Source organism: Cupressus sempervirens, chromosome 7, assembly GCF_028749045.1.
Source record: "Cupressus sempervirens isolate cs-2001-9-10 chromosome 7, ASM2874904v1, whole genome shotgun sequence".
Lineage (NCBI taxonomy): Eukaryota > Viridiplantae > Streptophyta > Pinopsida > Cupressales > Cupressaceae > Cupressus > Cupressus sempervirens.
The window spans coordinates 570,856,689-570,881,336 of NC_143124.1; the positions used below are offsets into that span (position 1 = coordinate 570,856,689).

At 37.1% G+C, this 24,648-nt stretch overlaps 1 protein-coding gene across 5 annotated transcripts in view; it reads left to right on the forward strand.

Annotated features, from left to right (window-relative positions):
* Nucleotides 1-24,648, forward strand: part of LOC149548034 (sulfatase and phosphatidylinositolglycan class N domain-containing protein) — a 271,143-nt gene that overhangs the window by 26,585 nt on the left and 219,910 nt on the right. For all 5 annotated transcript variants that reach the window (XM_089792055.1, XM_089792056.1, XM_089792054.1 and 2 more), the window contains exon 3: nucleotides 20,987-21,142. In XM_089792055.1, coding sequence (XP_089648181.1) covers nucleotides 20,987-21,142 — 156 coding nt within the window. The remainder of the gene's footprint in view (nucleotides 1-20,986; nucleotides 21,143-24,648) is intronic.

The window sequence follows — 24,648 nt, forward strand, 5'->3', positions numbered from 1 at the left end:
GGGTACGCATATTTTTCAAAATAGGGGACGGGGGTACGTGTGCATGCCTAATTTTTTCTATATAATTAATATTTTATAGAAAATATAAAAATCAAAATATCTGTCATGAGTCATGACATTAAGCATTCAAAACAAGAAATTTGAAAATATGAGCCATAAGTCAAATATATATATATGCTATTGCTGAATGTTTAAAGTATTTTTCATAATAGGGGACGGAGGTACTTGGGTATTTCAAACTTATTTAAAAATTACACTTTTATATTTATAAAAAATCTGATTTTATGAGTCATGACAATGGTTTTTCAAAACAAGAACAGTGATAAAGTTTGCAAATGTAATGTACTGTTTTCAGTTTCAGATTTGCTATATGTTTGAAATAATAATACATGATAAATGCTTAGATGCATAACAAAGAAGGCAGACTTTAAACATGAACAAGAAGATCCTAAACCATATGACAATCACATATTGCAAATGATAAACTTTTGACTTGAACAGTGATAAAGTTTATTGTTAATGAGTATCAAAGTTTCAAACTGATTTGGTATTGAATTAAGTTTGATAACCAAGCAGCTAATACAAAAACAAAAAACCAAAAAAAAAAATCAGAATCTTAATCAAGGTCCTTAGCTATGATGCTCTCCACCAAGTACCCGGTACGTGGGATACGTGTACCCGGTACTTGGGTACGTGGGTACGAGTACCAGGGGTGTGGGTACGAGTACCCATGCAACCTTGATTTTAAATAATAATAAAATAAGATAATATTATTAAATAAATAATGATAATAAAATCTTATCTTACAATTAATATTAATATATAAAAATAAGAAATAGTAATAGAATATTATTATAATAAATAACAAAATAACAATATAATCTATGATTAATAAAATAAGATGTAAAAATAAATGTAATTAAATAATAATAAAATTACAATGGACGAGTAAATAAATAAAATTGACTACAAGAGATAATATTTGTAGAAAGTAAATTAGTAAATAAATAAATATAATATAAAATAATATAAGTCAATGTAAAATAATAAAATTTAACTAAATTTAATGGAAAGTTAAGAGATGTGTAATAAATAGATGTGACTCCTTCAAAATGATATATAAAAGAGAGGAGAGTTCATTTCAAAAAGAAAGGAGGAGAAAAAGATAGGAGTCAAAAAAGGAAAAATGGAAGAGGAAAGTAATGTGAAGAAAATAAGTGACTTTCTCAAAAGGTATTAATGATATTGAAATGATGTGACTCTTCGAAAGGGTTATAGTTATGAATGGTTGTGACTCTTCAAAAATGTTGTAGTTATTGTGTATTGTGACTTTTTGAAAGGATTATAATTATGAAAAGTTGCGATTTTTTTAAAAGAATAATAACTATGAAGGGTTGTGACTTTTCACGTGAATTGTAATTGTGAAGGGCTGTGACTTTTGGAATGGATTATGATTATATCGGAGAATATACATACCATGACATTTCTTTAAAATGAGGAGGAGAAAAAACATAATCTTATATGTGTAATGTCCCTTTTTGGGAACATTAGAAAATTGCTAATAATATAATTAAAAGTGACTTTGGGGTTAAACTAAAGCTATTTTAAAGTCTCTTTTAATTAATAAGGGGAAAAGGTGACAAGGGGGGCAATGAGATGAAAGACAAAATGGGAATCTGAAGAGTCACGATTGAGCATTAAAAGAGGAAGTCTCGTTCATTTTGGGCATGCTTGGTTTATGATTCAGATTTCAGTTTCTCTCTTGGAGAGTAATTTGGAAAGCTTCAACTTTTATCTAGCTTGAGGACGGAAACACTCGTGCTGGTAGACAATGGATGCAATTCCATTGTTCGCGGAGATGTCACACTAGGTCTCTCACATATGCTTACAGGTTCTTTCCTATATTTTCAATCTGACTATATTTCCGCATTTAAGATTGGACTTGATATTTGGTTTTTGTATTACTAATGTATAGTGCAATAACATTGCTTGAGGCATTTTATGAAAACCTACTGGTTTATATTGTTGGTTTTTATGTTCCAGAAAATTATTTTGAGATAAAATTGGACAAATATCCATTGGAGATATTATAGCAGTATTAGAGCTAAAATTTTTGCCATCCTCTAGAACTTATTCAAATATATATATATATCTGAAGCTTTTATCAGAAGAGTTTCCTTCAAAAACAAATTTTAGAGCCATATAACTGGGATTCAGAAGGGCAATATAGTGCAGAATATGTGTTTGGGGCTGCCATGAATGTGTATGACATATTGGCTCGGTAATATTATAATTTGAAGGTAGATACCAAATAATTTTTTATTAAGCATTAGCCACAATAGTTAGACGGTCTTGTGCGGTTATTTGGAATAACTTAAAGTTTCATAAAGATTATTTGTTAAGGGATCAATATTTATATGTGAAGTTTTGATTTGAGGTGGAAATATTATTATAATGGGGACTAGCTTTTATTTCATACCCGACTATTCTTAAGTTGGGCTTGGAGAGATTTATTAGAGCCACAATAAAAATTAAATTGCAGCTTAAATATTTTTGTGGACCCGACTTATATAAAGCACCCATGCACTGGAAGTTAAATTTTGTAATGTTCAAATAGTAAGCTAATAAATTTTACGTGGGCCTGATTTTGGGATGCTCTTTCTTAAGTTGGAGACGTCAATCGTTGATTTTGGTGAATTGATTTGCGGAAAAGTTGATTAAAGATTTGCCTTGTGAAGAAGGTTCAATAGGTCCTACAAAGTCAATCCCCTATTTGTCAAAGGGTGCAACAACTACTTGAGGTTGCAGGGGTATTTCACCTGATTTAGTTGGTCTTCCCATACGTTGACACTTGTCACATTTCTTTGTATATCTAACTGCATCCTTGTGTAAACTTGGCCAATAATATCTAGTTGTCAAGATTTTGAAAGCTGTTCGTTTGGCTGCAAAGTGACCTCCACAAGGCTCATCATGACACGCCCTTAAGACATCATATGTTTCATACTCTCTTAGACACTGCTGCATGACTTGATTAGGTCCAGTATAGAACATAAATCCAACAATCCATGAATAATTAAAGCTCTTCTTTGCTAGTAACTTTCTTGCTTTGGCAGTAAAGTGAACTGACATTTTACCTATGGTGAGATAGTTAGCAATATTTGTGTACCATGGATTTTGTGCTGACAACAAAAAAAGGTTTTCATCTGGAAAACTATCGTCAATGGCTGCAGGATCATCAGGGACATGCAACCAAGGGAGAAAGTCAGCTACCACATTGGCCTTGCCAAGTTTATCTACTATGGTGATATTAAATTCTTGCATGAGTAACAACCAACGAGCTAATCTTCCTGATATTGCAGGCTTGTTCACCAAATATTTTATAGCAGAATGGTCAGTATGGACAAATATTTCATAGCCAGTAATATAGTGCTTGAATTTATTGAGGGCGTAGATGACTGCAAGTAACTCCTTTTCAGTGACTGTGTAGTTAAACTTTGCACCTTGCAAATTTTTACTAATGAAATAAATGACATGTTCAATTGAAACTACCTTTTGTTCTAGGAGACACCTATAGCATAGTCAGAGGCATCTGTATGAATGTGAAAAGGCAGTCCCCAATGGGGTCCTCTTAGAACAGGTTCTGTGGTAAGAACTTCCTTAACCTGCAAGAAAGATGTAGCACAATCAGAGTCCCAAACAAATTCAGAATCCTTTTTTAGTAGGTTGTAGAGGGTTGTTGCAAGTTGATCGAAGTTTTTAACGAGTCTTCTATAATATCCAGCATGTCCCAAAAAACTTCGTACATCCTTCTGCTTCTCTGGCGTAGGCAAGGTACTAATGACTTCAATCTTTGCTGGATCCACTTGGATGCCCTTAGATGAAATGAAATGGCCTAGCGCTACACCTTCCTCCATCATCATAAAACATTTTTCACTATTTAAGGAAAGGTTGTAGTCTTGACATCTTTTGAGTACCGTTTCTAGATTAGCTTTTGCTTCCTCAAAACTAGCCCCATAAACAGTAAAATCGTCCGTGTAGATCTCCATGCATTTAGTAGATATATCTGAAAAGATACTAATGATGACTCGTTGAAATGTGGTTGAACCATTGCGCAAGCCAAAAGGTAAAATTGAGTAGGCAAATGTTATCCATGGGCAGGTAAAAGTTATTTTTTCTTGATCCTTTGGAGCTATTTGAATCTGATTGTAACCACTAAAACCATCGAGAAAAGAAAAATACTTTTTGCCAACTAGGTTGTCAAGGACTTGGTCTATAAATGGCAAGGGAATATGGTCTTTCTTAGTGGCTGAATTGAGCTCCCTATAATCTACACAAAATTGCCATTTTCCTCCCTTCAGGGGTGAGACCCATTGCCTATCAGAGATGGGGTATATAAAACCAGCACTTAGTAGTTTCTGCAATTCATTCTTAACTATATCTTTTGAAATAGGGTTAACTCTCCTCTGAGGCTGTCGGACAGGTTTGAAGTCAGGGCTGATGTAAATCTTGTGACTGCAAAGCATAGGATCTAGTCCTTTCATGTCCATGTAATCCCAAGCGAATGCTTTTTGATTCTCTTGTAGTAACTGTAACATATTTTTCTATTGGGAGTTTGATAATGTATTGTTGACATTCAATTCTCTGCCTGGACCAACTTTTATCTTAATGACCTTATCTACCATGAACGATTGGGCAACAGGAGAAGAATTCATCTCATGAGGTAATAATGAGTGGAGAAACTGTGAAGCTTTTGAATGATGTGGTGAATCCAAAGACAGTAAAATGGTTTCTAAGATACATGCAGCTTGAGGACACACTTGAGACTCTATTCCATATTCATTCAGAATGATAGATGAAATTATTTCGTCTTCTTCTCGAGCAGCTATAAATGATTCTCTACCTATCATCATCAATTGATGGATGGAATTGACCTTTGGATCATCATCATCCAAATTTGGCCAGATTACTTGGTCATCTAGTAATAGTGGTTGAGCAGTGGAGTATAAAGTCAGGTTCTTGGTATGAATACCATTGGATATTGTCATCTTTCCAGATCGGCAAGCTATATAAGCATCTATAGCGGCCAACCATGGTCGTCCTAAAATTAAAGGATATCCTCCCATATTAGCCTTTGGGGAGAGGACAACAAAATCAATTGGATACTTCCAAGAGTTTAAGGTGACTATGACATCTTCTATCATCCCATCTGGCTTAATAGTAGAGCTATCAGCAATCTGAAGTATGGTGGGTGTCTCTCTGAGGCCAATGATATGCAGTCGAGACCATACCTCCTTTGTCATAACATTTATAGATGCTCCTAAGTCAACTAAAGCATTTTGAACTTGGATCCCATGGATAGTGACTATAACCACAGGACTCCTAGGGTCAGAATATTTAGGTACAATTAATTTCTCCAACATTAAGTCAGACAACTATCCTAGGACATGAATGATTTTGGATCTTTCTTCTTCCTTCCCGACTGTTTAATAGATGCTTCCTTAATAGCTTTAGTATAGGCAGAGACTTCCTTGATAGCATCCAATAATGGTATTTTTACTGTTATTTGCTTCAGCTGATTAAGCAAATCAATGACTGCATGGTTCTCTGTGGGCTGACTTTGTTCCATCAAGCTATTGGGGGAATGGAGGTTCTTTGGCTACAGAGAGGTTTGCTGATTTGACTCATCTATCTGCTCAGTTGGAGGATCTTCAACTTCAGTTATTATAGGCTTTTGGGGTGAAGGAAGAGTGGTGCCTGACCTTAAGTGAATATCATTCAAGGAGATAGCACAACTTTGTTGTTGAGCCTGTTGTTTAGTATTGTTTGGATTAGGATTAGGCTGAACTGGTAGCTGGGTCTGCTTGGGAGGAGTATTAATGGTTATAGGAGGAGGCGTTAAAGCTTGCTGCTGAGGTGGTGGCAATAGGGTTTGCTGACTCGGCTGGGTATTCCAATTCTGAGGTTGTTGCCAACCCTGTTGGGGTTCTTGCCAATTATTATTTCCACTAAAACCCGTATTTTGAGAATTTTGCCATTGATTGTTATTATTATAACTTTGAAGAGGATCTTGTGGCATACGTTGTCTTTGATCCCATGGCCTTCGTTGAGTGACATAAAGCACCTCTCCATTTTCATCAATGGCTTTAAACTCAGTAGGCATTGGTTGTCTCCAAACTTGCAACAAACTTACATCTACAATGCCTTTTGTTTTCCCTACAATGTGGACAGTATTCAGTGAATATGGCATCAACTTCATCTTTCTTCCTTCTTGCCTGCATGGTGTCTAACTTAGTGGCTACATCATCAATGATGTCTTGCTTGAAATCTAACAACAAATTGGATAGTTCCATCTTTGATACTCCTGAACTGCCATTAGACTTATGTGGTAGATCTCTAAGTCCCCTACTTTTCTTCACAGTGGCTCTGGAATAATTCAGACATATATGCTGTATATCAATCCAAGTTTTTTGAGTGATATCTCCTTCTGCCATAAGATCTAGAGCTTCAATGCTTCCATCATTCACGCCTCTTAGAAAAAGATGTTTCTTTGATTCCTCATTCAATTGATGCTATATATTACACTGTAGGTTGAACATGAATTGAGAAACATAATCTTCTAGGGTTTCATCATCCTTTTAGGACATTTTGAAAATGTCATCCCCTTTTAAATCTCGACCCTTGCAGTATTATTTATACTTTGTGAGGAACAAGTTGCTCACTGGTACAACATTGACACCCAACCCCATGAACTATCTCAGAGCAACTTCTTTTAGGGTAGAAGGGAACAATTTCAGTTTATGGGAATCAGTTGTATAGTTATAACTTATACAAAGTATGTCGAACTCAAAGAGAAAGGTTTTAGGGTCTTCAGTGATTAGGCCATAAAACTTGGGAAGTGCAGTAGCTGTTATGTTCTTCAAATTTTGGTTATGCTGCTGAGGAGGGATAGGAAAAGGAAATGTAGGTTGAGGTTGAGGCTAAACCATTCCTGGAGGAGGTAGTGGCGGTGGTGTTTGATAATAACAAGGGCAAGTGGATTATCTTGGTATTCAGGTTCAGCAAAAGGATCATTCAAATGCAAGGATTCTTCAGAGGATGAAGGTATTCGTTCTTGAGCAGCAGCGGATGGATTTTCAAAAGGTTCCTCTTCTTCGTTCTTGCTGTGAGGTTCTTCAGGTTCAGGATTAAAAATGTCTTCCTGAATATTATGGGGAAGAAATCTCCCAAGGAGGTCTCTTCTTCTAAGCATGCAAAATAATGTAAAATCTAAACTACCATAACAACTTCAGGGTTGAATTAGATTGACACCTTCCTCGGCAACGACGCTGAAAATGGCCGGTCAGCTTAATACCTAAGTAACAAAGGATTGGACATCCTTTCACAGTGACTCCATGATTAGACATAATCATGTGTTTTTCTAAAATAACATACTGACTTCATTTTATTTTGTCAACCTAGGAGCGTAAGCTTGAGAGGGTGGCTGCAAAGTATATGCTTTAATTCTTCTTTAAGTCATTACAACTAAGACAAAGGAAATGCTGAAAGAGACTTAAGGTAGGAATTGAAACAACATCTTAACTTAAAGCTTAAAGTAATGTTGCAAATAGTAAACCTATCTATGTACCTATGCTATAGGAACAGTTCACTGATTCTGTTATCAATGGCTGCAGGAACAACATAATTCTACCTTGCGAAGAAACAGACAAGGAAATGAAATCTATTGTAAAAGAGCAGTTCACTCACCAAGTGGCCCCCCATTGGATGAGTGAATAGAAAAGACAATCAAGACAGAAGATGTAAACTTGAATTTTGTACTCTATTCATTCATGGTAAGAGATTACATTTGATTAAAAAGAAGATCACACGCTGCTATTATGAAAATCAATCTATTCTACTTTTCTTTCCTAGAACTCTTTTTCAAAGCTACAACAGGCGTTATTTATAAGGGAAACTACCACAACTTCCTAACTCTACGATCACTCCATCAACGAGGATCAATTATGGATTCATAAAGTTTGCAACAGAAATATCATTCACTGCAATTAAATCCTCCAAGAATATAGCAGGTTGAGGGAGCTATATTCGTGCGTTGCCATAACAAAAAACATACAATAACTTGCTCATTTGCAGCGGTTCAGCAATCTGGTCGGCTTTGACTTAGCGCTGGGGTGCTGATTTTGAATGCATACAACTTCCACATACATATATTCATTTCATCATCAATGTGAGAAAAGGTGTAATGTTCAAACTATCACTCTTAGCAAATCCTATGGCTACAGGAAAGAATCTACCCAAAACATAGCATGGATGAGGAAACATTTATTAGCATGTAACATTCTTTCATTATAACATAGAAATCCATAGATTCAAACAAATATAGCATATTTGAACTATCCATACTTCAACTTCATGTCTTAACATACAGATAACATATTCATAAAAACATAAGTTCATTTGCTTAAAACCTTAGAGTCATAACTGTTTCTGCAAGATAATTGTCTAAAAACAAGATAAAAGGATCTCAAAATAATAGCCTTTTAGAGGCCCATCAGCTACTATGGTACATTCTAATTTAACTCATGGTTTATAAAAATGTATATATATATATATATATATATATATATATATATATATATTTTATTTTTTATTTTTTTACATGCTATTGTACTAACAAACCCAAGTCGAACCCAAACCCCTTTCCAAAATTTTGTCAAACTTGCGAACCAGTTCTCGAACTTCAAACTTGGAACCGAACCTGAACCGATAACTTAGGTGTAATTTTACCAGGATATCCCCAACCCTTGGTATCTTTTATTCAATATGTTGTTCAAGGAGTTCGTGTCTCAATGTAATTGACCCAAACATGCTTGTGGGGTAAGCATATTATGGTAAAATAATGAATGTGTTATCAAACAAAGATCATGAATGATCTATATATACAAGATATAAGAGAATGTTTCTATAACGAACAGGAGAGAGGAAATAGAAGCATTCTTGTAGAGTGAAACATAAATATTATGGAAATTTGAGGTCAACATTAGTTGCAGTAATGTTGAGTGTCTAAATAAAGTGCTCATAGGATGATGGTGGACTTTTCAGAGTAATGACCACCATACCCTCTTCCTCCATTGTACGACCAGTGGCCTCAAGCTGATTTTTGATGTCCTTAATCTTTAGGTGTTCTTGTAAGGACATGTGCTCATCCATATAATAGAGAATAACTGATTCTTCAGAAAGAAGGCTTTGCTTTTATCTGATGTCTCATGGAGATCCTTTAGTGTTTTCCAAATCTCTACAGCTGTCTTGCTAGACGACACTTGAGGTAGCTGATCATTAATAATTGAAAGCTCAATAAGCATAACTGCTTCATGGTCACGCTCATCAAACTTCTATGGAGTATTGACCATGGTAGGATGAGTCTCAGTACCTAGAATACGTGCCTTAAGGTGACGGTACTCGAAGATCATTATTCTCTGCTTTCAGGGGTTGTAGTTCTTTTGGTTGAATCACTGACCACCTTCCAAGAGAAGATTGGTGAGAGATACCATGACATGTTTTTCAATGCAAAAAAAGTGAATATAAAAAATGACACAACTTTGAGGTAGATTGGCGGAAAACCTAGAAAAAATGAAAGGACACTTGTAAGAGATTTCGAAAAACCCAAAAAGAATCTGAAGTTAGATTCTGATTTTGTTGGCTCAAAAATTGAGGCACGAAAAACAATGCACCCAAGAAAAAGAGACTGACCCAGGCGAGATCTACAAAACCCACCAAGAATCTGATTTTTAAAAAACCGGTACAAAAAATGACAATTTCGAAAAATACCTTAGGAGGCTGAAAAAATGTGAAAACATCTATAGATAAGCTTAAAAAACGAAGCAACAAGTTCAAATGGCTATTGTTTTTCTCAAAAACGCCCTTGAAGAAGGTTGAAACTGGAGTGTACATATAATCTCCGAGGGGGTGCGATGTTTACTGTCATGACTATAAGAACCTACGAGCTCAACCACACTAACTACCAACGACATGATTAATATCAAAAACATTTTAGATAACACATGATTTGGCTGACATCATCCCCTCCCCAAAAAGAAAGTCGTCTCTTGATAACGTACAAACAAAATGGACTGATGTGAAAATCCACAACCCACGCTACACTGTACAAAAGAGCTAAGAAAATCAAGACGGGGGAGGTTGAGAGTGTGTCCCTTTAATGTTGTAGCGATGGATGAAGGTGGCGGAGTGGGTGGTAAACAAGCCCACTACTTGTACACCTGCTGTGTTCTGAGTTGCAATTTTTGGTTTGCAACAATCTTCCTCTTCATCGTCCTTTTCACCGTCATTGTCACCTCTAATAACTGCTTCTACTTCGCATCAAGCTTCACCATAAAGCTTGCCATGCATGACTCAAACACCACCTTATCTTCCTTGGAGATTGTAGAGGGTGGTGAGATGCAAGAGGAGGCAACATAGGTAAACCCATGGTGAAGTTAGTCTAATATGGTATTAATGAGTCTAGTTAAGGGCATTTTCGCCTCTCTATGACACAAGCCACTAGCCCTACAGGAGGTAGTTGATTTGGATGATGAGGTCTCACTGGTGAGACCTATGCCTGTGAGTTAGAGAAAATTGACTTTGAGCCCACTCGAGAGTTTGACATGCTATTAGAGTTAGACACGAAGTCCACCCAGGAGACGCTTGTGACAGAGTGTGGACCAAGTTCTCATACAAGAGTCTAGTAAGAGAGGGTCTAGAGGGAGTGACTTTGAGTAGTACCTACAGGAGATTGTCGAAGGAGCCAAGAGGATGAGAGCCTCTACTCAATCATAGACTCAGGAGGAGGTGATATAGGAGCTAGATAGGCTCTTGGCATTCATGAGAGTAACATGCGTTGAGGAGTTCAGAGCGTGTTGCAATTCCAAGGGGTGGCCTACAACAGAGTCACTTGCCATGTTGGAGGAGTTGCACTTAAGAAGAAGCTGAGAGAGACTCAGATGGGTGAGTTACTCATGGAGATTGAGAGGCCTATAGGGAAGGTTATTTCTATTTCCGCTGCACAGAGCATGTCTCGACCACATGAGACAACGGGGATGGAGTTGGCCATGGAGTTATGGACAGTGAAGGGAGCCCTAGTTCGAGAGGGGGAAGCATGGGCCGTAGAGAGGGAAGCCATGGAGGTTGAGAGTGCATCCTTGATGTCGTAGTGGTGGATGGTGGTGGAGTGGGTGATAGACAAGCGTAGAAAACTCATACACCTGCTGTGTTATGGGCTTCAATTTCTGGTCTTCAACCATCTTCCTCTCCATTGTCCTCTTCACCATCATCGCCGCCTCTAATAGCTGCTTCTCCTTCGCATCAAACTTTGTCATAGAGCTTGCCATGCGTGACTCCAACACCATCTTATTTGCCGTGGCCTCCTCCAAATGAGTCGAAGGGGTCTCCCTCTATGTCTGCATGGCTGCTCTCTCCGCCTCCATGGCTGCCCTCTTTGCCTCCATGGCTGCCCTCTCTATGGTCCATGCCTCCCTCTCTCTAGCCAGGTCTTCCTTCATTGTCTATAACTCGATGGCCAACTCCATTCTCACTGTCACATGTGTGGATAAGACATGCTCTGAGGGGTGGAAAGAGAAATAGCCTTCCTTGAAGGCCTTTTCAATCTCCAAGAAACAAAATAGTGACTAAAACAAAAACACATTCATTCCGTTGGCGAAAGCCAAATTTTGCAACCAAATTCAGAATTTTCAGTCAAAGACCTAGTTGGCTTCTTTCAATACTACTACACTTGCATTTGTTTCCTCAAAGGTTCTTGCTAACCTTTAATTCTCCTTGCTAATTTTTGTGCCATAGTGTGAAATATGATCTTAACTTTCTATCTCGATCTATCAACTCATGTAAGCATATTCGTATCTCCAATGTTAGCAACATTGCTAGATCTTCATCAACGATAGTTGGATGATACTTTGTAATACATTTTTCCAAGTGCTTTACTAAGCATAAATAGTCTTTTTCTTTAGTATTTTGGTGGTGCAAGTAACTATATGTGTTCTTTTGTACTTTTCCAACAATGATTAGAGAATTCGTAAAGCAAATAATTAGCTTTTCTTTTTTTCCTAGTGACTTGTTCTTGTTCACTTTTTTTAATTAGATCAAACATTTTTTTTTTCTTTCACTGCATAATTGTGGCATTGCCATTCTAAAATAAACTTTTGCTTCTTTCCTTTTTGCCTTCAATTTTCCTCATAAGCCTCATGATTGGGCCTTTCACATGCCTATCACCTCTCAAAGCGAATTTGGCTATGTTTTCAATTAATCTATATTCTCTCCTATATTGTGAGAAGGAGCATTTTGATATATAAATAGGGAAGGGAACCTGATCCCAAAATGTTTATAAAGAGAGTTTAATATAAACATCACATATTTAAGCCAAAACATAGGATCCTTGGTGCAGAGAGCAACCCAAAACAAAATAGAAGCTAAAACACAAGAATAGAACCATAGAAAGCTACAACCTAATCGAGAAACCGATTAACAAATCAATTTCGAATCTTCAGTAAAGGAAATTAGAGACTTGTCTTGAGCTGGTATACCCTGAACCTGCTTCTCTTCTTGTTTCCCACTCCCAAAGTGTCATTGTTGTTCCCTTTTTTCCTTCGCACATTCTTGATTTTGATTGTCCAAAGACATTACTAATGTGTAATGTCCCCTCTTCTAGTTCACCCATCGTGATGAGTCATTAACCCTATTTGCCTTGGTCCCATGGGCTAACCAGGGCTTTTCAAGTATTAGAGAGAGAATTGGCCTACGTAATACTAGTTTTAGGCTACTCAGAGTTGATTCAACGAGGTTTCCATATACTTGCTATTTATAGTAAGTTAGTAGGGTTCTTTTTAAGTTATTATGATAATAGATAAGCGTCTATTATTAGTTAATGGTAATCTAGTTGTAATCTATTGTAAAAATTAGAATGTTTCTTATATTTAGTTAGCTGTAGTTATCTCTTAGCTTTCTTTAACTTTCTTTCAGCTATAATAGAATATTTCTATTCTTTACGATCGTTTCCTAAGGAAACATTGCCTTATTCTTTTATATATATAGATCTCTTGGTCTCTGTTAATAACAAACAAGTATTTTACCAATTTCTTCGTAATATGGTATTAGAGCTAATACATCAATTTTTTTCGAAAAATTTATAATTTCTTTTGAAATTATTTCTAAGTTTTTTCTCAATAGCTCCTCTAGGATTGCTGTTATTTTTTGAGAAATTCATCTGTAAGAACTTGGTTTTTTGGCTAGGGTTTGAAGATATGCAAATTGCGTCCATACAAACAAAAATAAAAGTCGTACTCTTTTGATTGCGACTGGTAAAAAGTGTGCCCTCTCTGCAAAGATCGCACCACATAGCCCTTGTTTTGGGCCTGATTGACTAGCAAAGTTTGGTCCCTATGTTCTCAGGACGCATGACCTCTTATGGCGTCATTGTTTAGCTCGCGATAGGCTTTTTTTTCCTCACATTTGGACCAGTAAATCTCTGCAATACTCCCACTTTTTCTTACAAATACTGTTGTGACCTTCACACAACACTTGTCGCCTCTGCAATCCACATGTTTTTGGTCGCTTTCTGCAACTATTTTGTCCAAATCCGCCATTGTTTGGAGCTCATTTTGCAATTGTGTAGGGTTTTGCTCGAAACCCTAGTTTTTGACATTGAACATTTTTTCTGATTGCAGATTCTTGGTGGGTTTTTCGAGAGCTCAACTGGGTTGTCAAATTTTTTTGGGTGCCTCGATTTGTGTGCCTCAATTTTCGAGTTAGCAAATCTAGAAATCAACAACATATTCTTTTTGGGATTTTTGAGCTCTCTTCTGGGTCATCCTTCAAAGTTTATGGGTCTTCCATTCTTTGCCTCGAAGATTGTGCCTACACAGATATGCTTTTTCATTGGAAAACGTGCTATGGCATCTTTGACAATATTCTACTTGAGAGCAACTCAAAATTCAATGGTCGGAATTATAGCACTTGGAAGCAGCAGATAATAGCAATTTTTGAATATTGGAATACCGATCAGATTGTTCTGGGTGTTACACAGCGTCCAATAGCCCTTGGTACTAATCAAGATACATGGGATTTGAATAATCGGGAGATGGTGACGTTTCTCAAATTATCCGTAGCTGATGATCAGCTCTCTCAGATTTTATCTTGCAAGACAACATCTCAATAATCTTCATAAGATTTCTGACAAAAGTAGGGCTTTCTTCTTGAAAAACACACTATTTTCTATTATCATGGATGAGCAAACATCGCTCCAAGCTCACCGGAATAGGATTCAGGAAATCCGTGATCAACTGCTTGCCATTGGTTGCAAGATGGAGGAAGAGGACATTGTGGTTATCACTCTCTGTAGTTTACCAAAGTCCTATGAGCATTTTATCAAGACTCTGAACATCACATCTTCTGGTGTTGATTTGAAGTTCATGGATCTTTGCACACTACTGTTTCAGCAAGATCAGTGGAAACAATAGTTTGGTAACAGTTCCACCTCCACCTCCACAGAGCAAGCCTTTGTTGCTAAATCCTTTCAGAAGGATAAAGGCAAAGTTTCAACAGTCTTTTTAGCAAAAGTCATCTGCTCCAGCTTCAGAAGGCTCCGGAAGAAGAACATTCAATGCAACTGTTGCCACAAGTTTGGTCACATGAAGGTTGAATGTCGGAAATGCTTAGCTGCCCAATCTAAGCAATCAAGTTCGCAACCCAAAGTGAACAATGTAGAGCACATTGAGTAGACAAAATCTGCCTTTTATGCCTTCATGGCTAAAAGACCTGCAGATCATGTGAAGTCGTCTGCCTAGAACATTGATTCAAGTGCCTCATCATTTCACCCATTGCAGAGACTGGTTTATTGACTACCAGCCTTATTTAGATTTTGTTATTTTTTTTGGCAGAGAAGAGTACACCATTGTCAGTAAAGGCAACATTCAGATTTAGTCTGTTGGGAGGAATCTCATTTTCCTCAATATGTACTACATTCCAAGGATGAAACTAAATCTACTCTCAGTCAGTCAGTTATTGCGACATTCTCCACAGTTGGATGTCACCTTTAGTTCACATTAGTGTACCATAATTGATAGGGCAACTCAGTCTATTGTTGCAGTGGGTCTTGAGAATCATGGTCTTTTCTAACTTGCTGATTCTGGTGATTCTCGGGACTTAGCTGTGGCTGCTCGATGGTCTACTGTTAGAACACTTTGGCATCAACAGTATGGGCACTTAAACGTGCATTCTCTCTCAGCTTGCCCCTGAAGAGCTTGTCCATGGTTTGCCAGAGATTCAGACTTAGCAACTTGGAGTTTGTGATGCATGCCAGGCTGGGAAGCAACATCGCACACCTTTCCCCAGTGGTGATTCATGACAAGCTTCTCAGGTACTTCAGTTTGTTCATACCGATATCTACGGCCCTATGACCATTCTTGTTCTTGGGTCCAGGTATTTTCTATTGTTTGTTGATGATTTCAGTAGAAAAATGTGAGTGTATTTTCTTAAAAAGAAATCAGATGCATTTCCTGTAATTCAGAAGTTCAAACCTTTAATTGAAAAAGAGTCGGGAAAATCTATTATTACTCTTAGGTTAGACAATGGGGGGGAATTTTGTTCTAATGAATTCTCTAGCTTCTTGGATACTCATGGCATCAAACACCAGTTAACCACACCCCGCACACCACAACAGAACAATATAGTTGAATGTCGAAACAAAACAATCACTGAGATAGCTCGATCCATGCTCAAACACTAACATGTTCTGAAGAAGTTCTGGCTAGAAGCAGTCAACACTACAGTTTATCTTTTGAACCGGTCACCCATAGTGGTTGTCAAAGGTAAGACTTCGGAAGAGGCCTGGTCAGGTCACAAGCCCAAAATTAGTCACTTGAAGGTTTTTGGCTCTCTTACTTTTATTTGGATCCTTGATACACCACGGACCAAGTTGGATGCCAAGAGTCAGAAACTCATGCTTGCTGGAGACAGTAGTCTTCACAAAGCTTACCGCTTGATCGACACTTAGACATCTTGTCTCGTGTATTGTCGTGATGTAGTCTTTGATGAGCAACGAGGACCATTCATGCCTGTTTCTCCTGTTCTTGATCCAACAGACCAGCCTATGAGGGCTTATTATTTGGGAGTTATGCTTCTATTAGGTCCACTTGATGGGAGGGCTCTAGTAGCTCGTGTAGCTCCAATTATACCAGTGATCCTTGTCCAGACACCTCCAGCTTCTCCTACAGGATCACCTCGATTTATAGATGCTTCACCTAAGTTCGATCCAAATTCTTCTAATGAGGAACCTGATCACCAAGCATCTCCTGATACTAATGTTGGTCATTCTCTTCTCTAGCCTAAGTGGTGGGATAAGACACTTGCTGATCTTCGTGATGATGAGCTCATTGATGGGAGAACTGCTAAGAAAAAGAGCAAACCTACAAAGTTTGTTAACTTTGCTCTCATGGCCAACATTCATAGTGTGTTTGAAGCTCAAACATATTCTGAGGCTAAAAGAATTCCAAAGTGGGAACAAGCCATGACATATGAACACTAGAGCTTGCTAAAGAATAACACCTGGGTCGTTTATGATCTTCCACTAGGGAAGGAACCCATTGGTTGCAAACAACTTTACAAAATCAAATACAAATTTGATGGTACTTTGGATAAGTACAAAACTCATTTAGTTGTGAAGGGCTTTTCTCAGCATCAAGGCATTGATTATGAGGAGACCTTTGCTCCTACTACAAAGATGAGCACAATCAGATTAGTCCTAGCCATGGCAGCGTAGTTTGGCTGGAAGGTCCATCAGATGGACATCAAGAGTGCTTTCTTGAATGGTGATCTCCACGAAGAGGTCTACATGACACAACCTCCTGGTTTCAAGTTTGCCGGTAAAGAACATCAGGTTCTTAGATTAGTGAAAGCTCTCTATGGCTTGAAGTAGGCCCCTCAAGGATGGTACATGAAAATCGATAAGTATCTTAGTGATCAAGGCTTTTAGAGGAGTTCTTCAGACCCAAATTTGTACATCAAGACTACTGACAATAACATCATCCTTCTGGTTATTTATGTGGATGATTTAATCATCATTGGCAGTTTGACATCTTTGATTCAAGGAATCAAACATAATTTATGCTAGTCTTTTGATATGATTGACCTTGGGCTCATGCATTATTGCCTAGGTGTTGAGTTTTGGCAACAATCTTCTGGTATATTCATCTCTCAGTCCAAACATGCTAGGGCTTTGTTAGACAAATTCCGTATGCAGGATTGCAAGCCTGTATCTACACCCATGGAGAAAGGTCTCAATATATCAACAAAGTCTGATTCTCCTCTTGTTGACGATACTACATACAGGAAACTAGTAGCCAACCTCATTTATCTCTTTGCTACTAGGCTTGATATCAGCTTCACAGTCAGCTACATCTCACGCTTTATGATAGCTCTCAAGGCTGATCATTGGATGGCAACAAAACGCGTGCTTCGTTATGTGAAGGGCACTTTTGATTATGGACTTCTTTACTCTCGAAGTTCTAACCCTAAACTCAATGGGTTCACATATTCAGATTGGGCAGGCTTTGTTGACGATAAAAAGTCAACTTTTGGGTATGTGTTCAGTTTGGGATCCGGTGCTGTCACTTGGACTAGTAAGAAGCAACAGGCAATTTCTCTCTCCTCCACCGAGGCTGAATACAAAGGAACAGTTAAGGCTGGTTGTGAAGCTATTGGACTTCGTTGGATGCTTGAGGATATGCAGTTGTCACTAGCAGGACCGACTACTTTGTTTGTTGATAACGAAGGCATTATCAAGTTAGCACGAAATCTAGTCTTCCATGAACGAACCAAGCATGTGGATGTTCACTGTCACTACATACGACAACTAGTTGAAGACAGGACAATAGACTTGCAGTATGTACCTACCATAGATCAAACTGCAGACATTCTCACCAAGCCTCTTGGTCCTGATAAGTTTGTCAAATTCAGAGGACAACTTGGTGTTGTGCATAGATTAATCATTAAGGGAGAGTATTACGATAACAGATAAGCATCTATTATTAGTTAATGGTAATCTATTTGTAATCTATTGTAAATATTATAATGTTTCTAATATTTAGTTGTAGTTATTTGTTAGCTTTCTTTAGTTTTATTTTAGCTAGAATAGAATATTTCTATTCTTTTCGATCGTTTTCTAAGGAAACATCGCTTTATTCTTTTGTATATATAGACCTTTTGGTCTTTGTTAATAACAAGCAAGTCTTTTACCAATTTGTTCGTAATAGTTATGTATTTCTATCTTTCCAGGTTGGATTTGGAGCATCTTGCTAAGATCTTGACAAGCTATCGTACATAGTTTTCCGAGACCGATTGGTTATCTGTTTTAAAGATTGAAGATTAAGTAGTTTTACTAAAGTGACTTTTAAATGAAAAATGTATATCAATAAGTCACTTTATTATTATAAGGCCATATTATTCTCTTAAGTGGGAAAAATGACAATTTTAATAAAAAAGTGAATAAAAGGTGAAGACATAGATAGGGGAATGTGAAGAGTCATTAGGTTGCGCTTAAAAGAAGAAAGAAGAGCTCATTTCAGCATGCTTGGATTGAGTTTTGGATTTCTGATTTCTCTTCAAGAAATTTGGGAAGCTTCTAGCTTTCATTTTAGAGCCTGAGGACAGAAACTATCAGGGTTCTTGGTGGATTGGACGGAAACCTAATTCATTTGCAAAGTGGATTTGTAATGTATTTAACCTTGTATTTGAGGTCCATTTCATATTATCCAATCTGGTAGTAACTTTCTGTATCTACTATTGAATTTGATATTGTTTTGTTGGAGTTGAATGCAATATTTTTCAGAATTCTTTTTCAGCTGGTATTTGTAATTTGTTGAATAAATTGAAAGAGAAATTGCATGTAAAATCTGTTATTTAACTCCTGAGGTGTGTTTTGAGAATTTGGCAGTGAAACACAAGGACTTGCACCACCTCCCAAGCCTTGAAGTACCCATCCCTAAGACGTCCCTGCACTGGGTACTTGGAGTACTCAAGTACCCCCACCTTTGTCATTCAACAACCACGCCACCTCTGGGATGGGTACTTGAATTTCTATTTGAATTTTGATTTTTTAATGTTACTATTGGGTATGTACTATGTTACTGTGTTGGATGTTCAATGGTTCTAGTTCGTGTTGCAATTTTGCTATGTTCAAGTATTTTAATTTGGTACGTTATACTGAAACATCATTTCATAACTAGCATTTCAAGTTCTATACGTATAGTATACAACACCCCTCCATCCCTGGTCATCCCCCCGCCGCCGTCTTGCAATCGTCCCCTTGCCATCATGAAATTGAGTCCCATTATCCCCCTGTCCTAAAGTCCCATTGTCCCGACATACCCCAGCGTTGGTGTTACACGGGAATTTGGGGGAAAATATCCATTGGGGATATCACATAATGACTACTTTCCTCATAATTCCATTGGTTATGGAAAGAGGTCTTCCAATAGCAAGATCCATTTTCTGCATTCTTTCCTGGTATCCCCAACGAAGCTGTTGATCCCTTTATATATTTTTTGCAGCCTTGACACTGATTCTTGCTGCCACTTTTTTACTCTATTGCCTTCAATCCAATTTTAAGAGTCTCTAAATTAGCACTAAGAGCACATAGAGAACTTCGGAGAAGGAATGTTATCTTTAGCATTGAAAAATATTTTCTATTAAGGGTCCAATGATCTCATCACCTTGTTTCTAATGCCCCCACTATACTCAAATCCTGATCTTTTTCACTGCCTGTAAAATACTTTATCAAAGAAGCTGGACCCATTTTGCCAATTTGGTTTCATTCAGGACTTATATCACCTACAAATTTATTTCTCACATAATCTGAAGTTCTTGTAACTTCAATATTTCTGTATCTTATCTCACCATTGCTGGATTGGATGAATCTCATTTATTACCATCATTTGACCATCCACTAGCTTAGCTCCGGCAGGTCTGTCCCATGTGACATGAAAAATGATGAAACTCTCATTTCAAGTTACATCCTATAAGCACTTCCTAGTGTCTCTAACAAGCAGATTTAAGCTTGAGTTATACCCATCTATTTTGCCGGTTTTTCCTTACAACCATGTGATACTCTTCAGATATCTTGACCATGCCAATCTCTCTCAATCTCTCACATGTCATTGCATTTTTAACTCCAAAATGAATCTCCACTCCTCTCATCTGCAGTAGATTTCCACTTTAGTGTATGGTATGACCTCTGAATTGATTGCACCATTGACCTCTCCTTGTTTGATTAACGATGCAAAATTATATGCTTCTTCGACAGGCTTTCAATGAAGATATTAGATACCTTTACCCCATTTAATGTTTATACCATATAACTATCAGTTTCATGAAGGATTTTATCAATGTTCAGATTGTGCAAGATCCCAGTCTTATGATCTTATCACTTTGTGTCTGAAATGAAGGAAGTTGCAGAGTTATGTTTTATGGCTTTGGGTTTATTAAATTTAATTCATTTTCTGTAAAATGTAACAAGGTAGAGATTATCTAAATCACGCTTTGCTGTTTTTTTTTGCTTAGCATACACAATTCAATTGTAAAAGGTAGGTGTCTATAATGCTCTTGCAATAACAGTTTCCTTGGAAATAAAAAGAGATGTATTTGAATCAGTTAAATATAAAAAAAAATGTATTTTAATTTAAAAATAAAAGTATATATTGAATCTATACAAGTAGCTGTTTGAATGAAATGCTAACAAAGAATAAATGATGATTAAATTATCCCATAGAATATAAGGATCAGTCTTGTCCTCAAAAGGAGTTATAAAGACAAATAAAACTGCTCTTTGGTAGTGTACAAATTTTCTAGGCTTGTGGAGTAGCAGTTTCATTTATACTTGATCTTTTTGTATGGTATCAACATTTAGGCTTACAGTTGTGAATATTTGCAGGATGGAAAGCAAATCCTGTTGAGTTTGATTCAGTCTTCAATAGGAGCAGGCACACGTATGCTTTTGGGAGTCCAGATATTTTGCCTATCTTCTGTGGAGGGTTAAACCACTGTAGCTGGAGTTCTTATCCACATGAATATGAAGATTTTGCCACAGGTTAGTATGATTATGAATCATGATATTTGAGTTTTTAGAGAAATGCAATTTGTTTCATTTTCTATTTTCTTCAAAGCATTGCCAGCATATTCAACTTGTAGGATTCCATTCAAGTTTCAGATGTAGTTTATGATTGGTAATCTTCTAAACTATTTGCTGCTTCTATTTTTAAGTAATAACATATGGTTGGACTTCTAAAACTCTAAATATACCTTAGTTTTATCATATAGATGAAAAGATTAAAAACATTGTAACCCATTAGGCCAATTTCAAGCTGTGGCTTGTGAATTTCATTTATGCACAATTTTTTTGGGCCTCTTGAAATGCAGAAAAAAGATCTTGGTTGTTTCGATGATGAATTGCTCATTAAGGACTGAAATAAATCTTAGATCACATGATTAGGATCAACATAATTCATTGAAATATATTTCTATTGGTTGAGCAACAAATTCTTCAATAGCATGCTAGCCACAATTGCTCTTTAACTATGCTGCATCTGAAGCTTGTTCTGGCATTTCTTTTTTCAATAATTTATTGATATCTCGCTATGGTGATAGTGTTTGACATGGATATTGATAAATGCTTGATGGAGGTTATAAAATATGATAAGATCTGTTCTTGCGTTAAATTACATTTTTAGTGAGTCTGAGTGTACTTTTATTGGTTAGGGATTTGAACTACTTTATTATTTAGTTCTTTAATTGGAATTACTGGACTCTGAAATTCTACATCCTTTCAGAAACAAATGAAGACCAGTTGTGTAATGTCTCCAATTTTAATAAAATACTCTAAATAATTAACGGTCCCAAGATTTAAATAATGTTATTTGGACCATTAATTATTTAATAAAGGGGCCCAATTTTTATTGATTATCCGTAGGTGTTTGCTGTGTCGGAATACTTTGTAAACCCTCGGGAGTTTTGTCCGAAGGGGTATTTATGTGCGGCATGTAGGAAGTTGTTAGTATGTGATTTGGATTATTTCTTTGTATTTGCGAATTCCTATTGGAGTTTTGAATTGTTCGCAATTTTGGAAGTGGAAGATCTTCCCTATTTGGCTATTTTAGTTTTGATGGGATTCAACCCTATAGGATGAAGTCATCTCGGCACAATAAACTCTTCAACAGTGGTCTAAAGTGGGACATTGATAAGTAGCAGCAGGATGAAGTCATACAGGGACAAGAGAAAAATGAAGTCACATGAGGATTTGCAAGAATTTGTTGCTATGCCTACAAGTGGAGAGCACCTGAAACTTAAAGATGAGGAAAATGGTGAAGAAGATGCCTGCACTAATTTCATCAAACCAAAACTCGTCGATCAACTTGATGGAAAGTCTCTACCAGAAGTTGTTCAATTTCATGGAGATGCTACGAATGATTCCTTGTAGGAGCAACCACAATTGGTTGAATGTGGAGTTTATCCTTCAGTTGTGCCTAAGTCATACATGATTGCAATTTCTCCTTGTAAAAGGCCTCCTAATAAAAACAATAGGATCTGCACGGGCTGCGAGATTCCTAAGGAGGTAGATAATTATGTGAAGATTATGTATCTGGACATCGATGTAGTTTATGACTGGCTTCTTTGGGATTCTGGTGATTCTGGACATGACAATGTAGCGTAACATAAATTTGATAGGGATGTTCATATTAGAATGGCGCTGCAAAAGCTAGAATTGCTCTTCACCAGTATGATGGTAGTGCTGACAAATATGGGTACAATGACGACGGTGGAGTGCGATGTGCTTGGATTCGTGTTGATGCAAGACCATCCTTGTGGAAGTGTCAAGATTGACTTGATTGATGAGACTCCAAAGGAGGTTGGTGTGCATGATCCCATGAAGGTTTTAGATTGGGGCCCCTATGTGATTTATGATTGGCTTCTATGGGATCCTGGTGGTTTTGGACATAGCATTGTTTATATCAGAGTGATGCAATGGAGGCTTGGTGGTGGTCTAGTCATCTCAATTGAATTCAATTATGCTCATGTGATCGTAAAAAAGCATGGAGTTTACAACAGATATAGCTATTCGCATTCACACCTGGTTTAGGATCCTAGAGTTTGCGGATTTCTTGAGGGCAAGCAATCTTTGGGCGACAAGGATTTTTAATGTTCCCAATTTTAATAAAATACTTTAAATAATTAACGGTCCCAAAATTCAAATAATATTATTTGGACCATTAATTATTTAATAAAGGGGCCCAATTTTTATTAATTATTCGTAGGTGTTTTCCGTGTTGGCATACTTTGTAAACCCTTGGGAGTTTTGTCCGAAGGGGTATTTATGTGCGGCATGTAGGAAGTTGTTAGTGTGATTTGGATTATTTCTTTGTATTTGCGAATTCCTGTTGGAGTTCTAGATTGTTTTCCATTTCAAAAGTGGAAGATCTTCCCTACTTGGCTATTTCGGTTTCGGTGGGATTCAACCCTCACCCTATTTTGTAGCCTGTAATACTTTGTTGGATATGGCAATTAGAGCACCATCTTTGTCTGTGAGTATTAATTGGATGTTATTTGTATTCAATATCTATTCATGCTTGGCATTTATTCGATGAATTTGGTGTTCTAATATTATTTGCATATAAGTTTGTGTAATGTCCCCTTCTCCGCACTGGCATTAATGGCGCCTAGTTGGTCTATCTATCCATCCGGATAGGCTAGCGACATGTGATTTAGGATGCTAGTTAGTCACAAGAGTTTTGGTTTTAGTTGTGGAGATTTTTAAATGGGAAATCCTAAGGTTAAAGTCACTTAATTTTATTGAGTTGAAGTATAAAGTACTTTATTGTTTAAAGTCACTTCAGGACAAAATGACTTAAGTGACAAAAAGACAACAGTCTTTTATCCCACATTGCTAAGAGGTTTGTTTCTCCCCACACTTCGAGGCTATAAAAGAAAACTTTTACATTGGAATTGTCACCAATGAATCAATGATATTTCTACAAATCCTAAAGGTTGCTTTATTGTGATTGGATAATTCCTAAGGACGAAACCCCTTAACAAAAATAGTGAGGCTGGACGCAAATTTGGCACTCACCATTGTATTTTCAGAGAGAAGGACTAGACTAATACATTCATCTCAGGAGATTATAGCTCCTTGATAGATTGGGAATTGACATTAGTAGGACATAATAACACCATTATTGGTAGTTGGAGTTGGACGACAAGAAGAGAGATTAATTTCCCCATGGAAAAAGAAGTCGTCACTTACGTCTCTTCCGTGGTGGATTCCACACATGATTATGTCATCCCGTGACAACAGGTTGGAGCTGATAACAGTTATAACTCACAAAGGTCGGAAGGTCTACAAGGACGTTGGATATTAGCAGGTCGGGACACTATCAAGCTTAACGCACAGAGATCGGAGAGATAGTTAGGACATAGGATACCCTTGGCATTGATACGGAAGCAACAACTCGGCATTGTAGAGCCTCTCTCAATTCTGCAGGGCCACACCAAACATATGCATGAAGCGGTGAATTTGGAGATAAGAGGTGAATATAGTTGCAG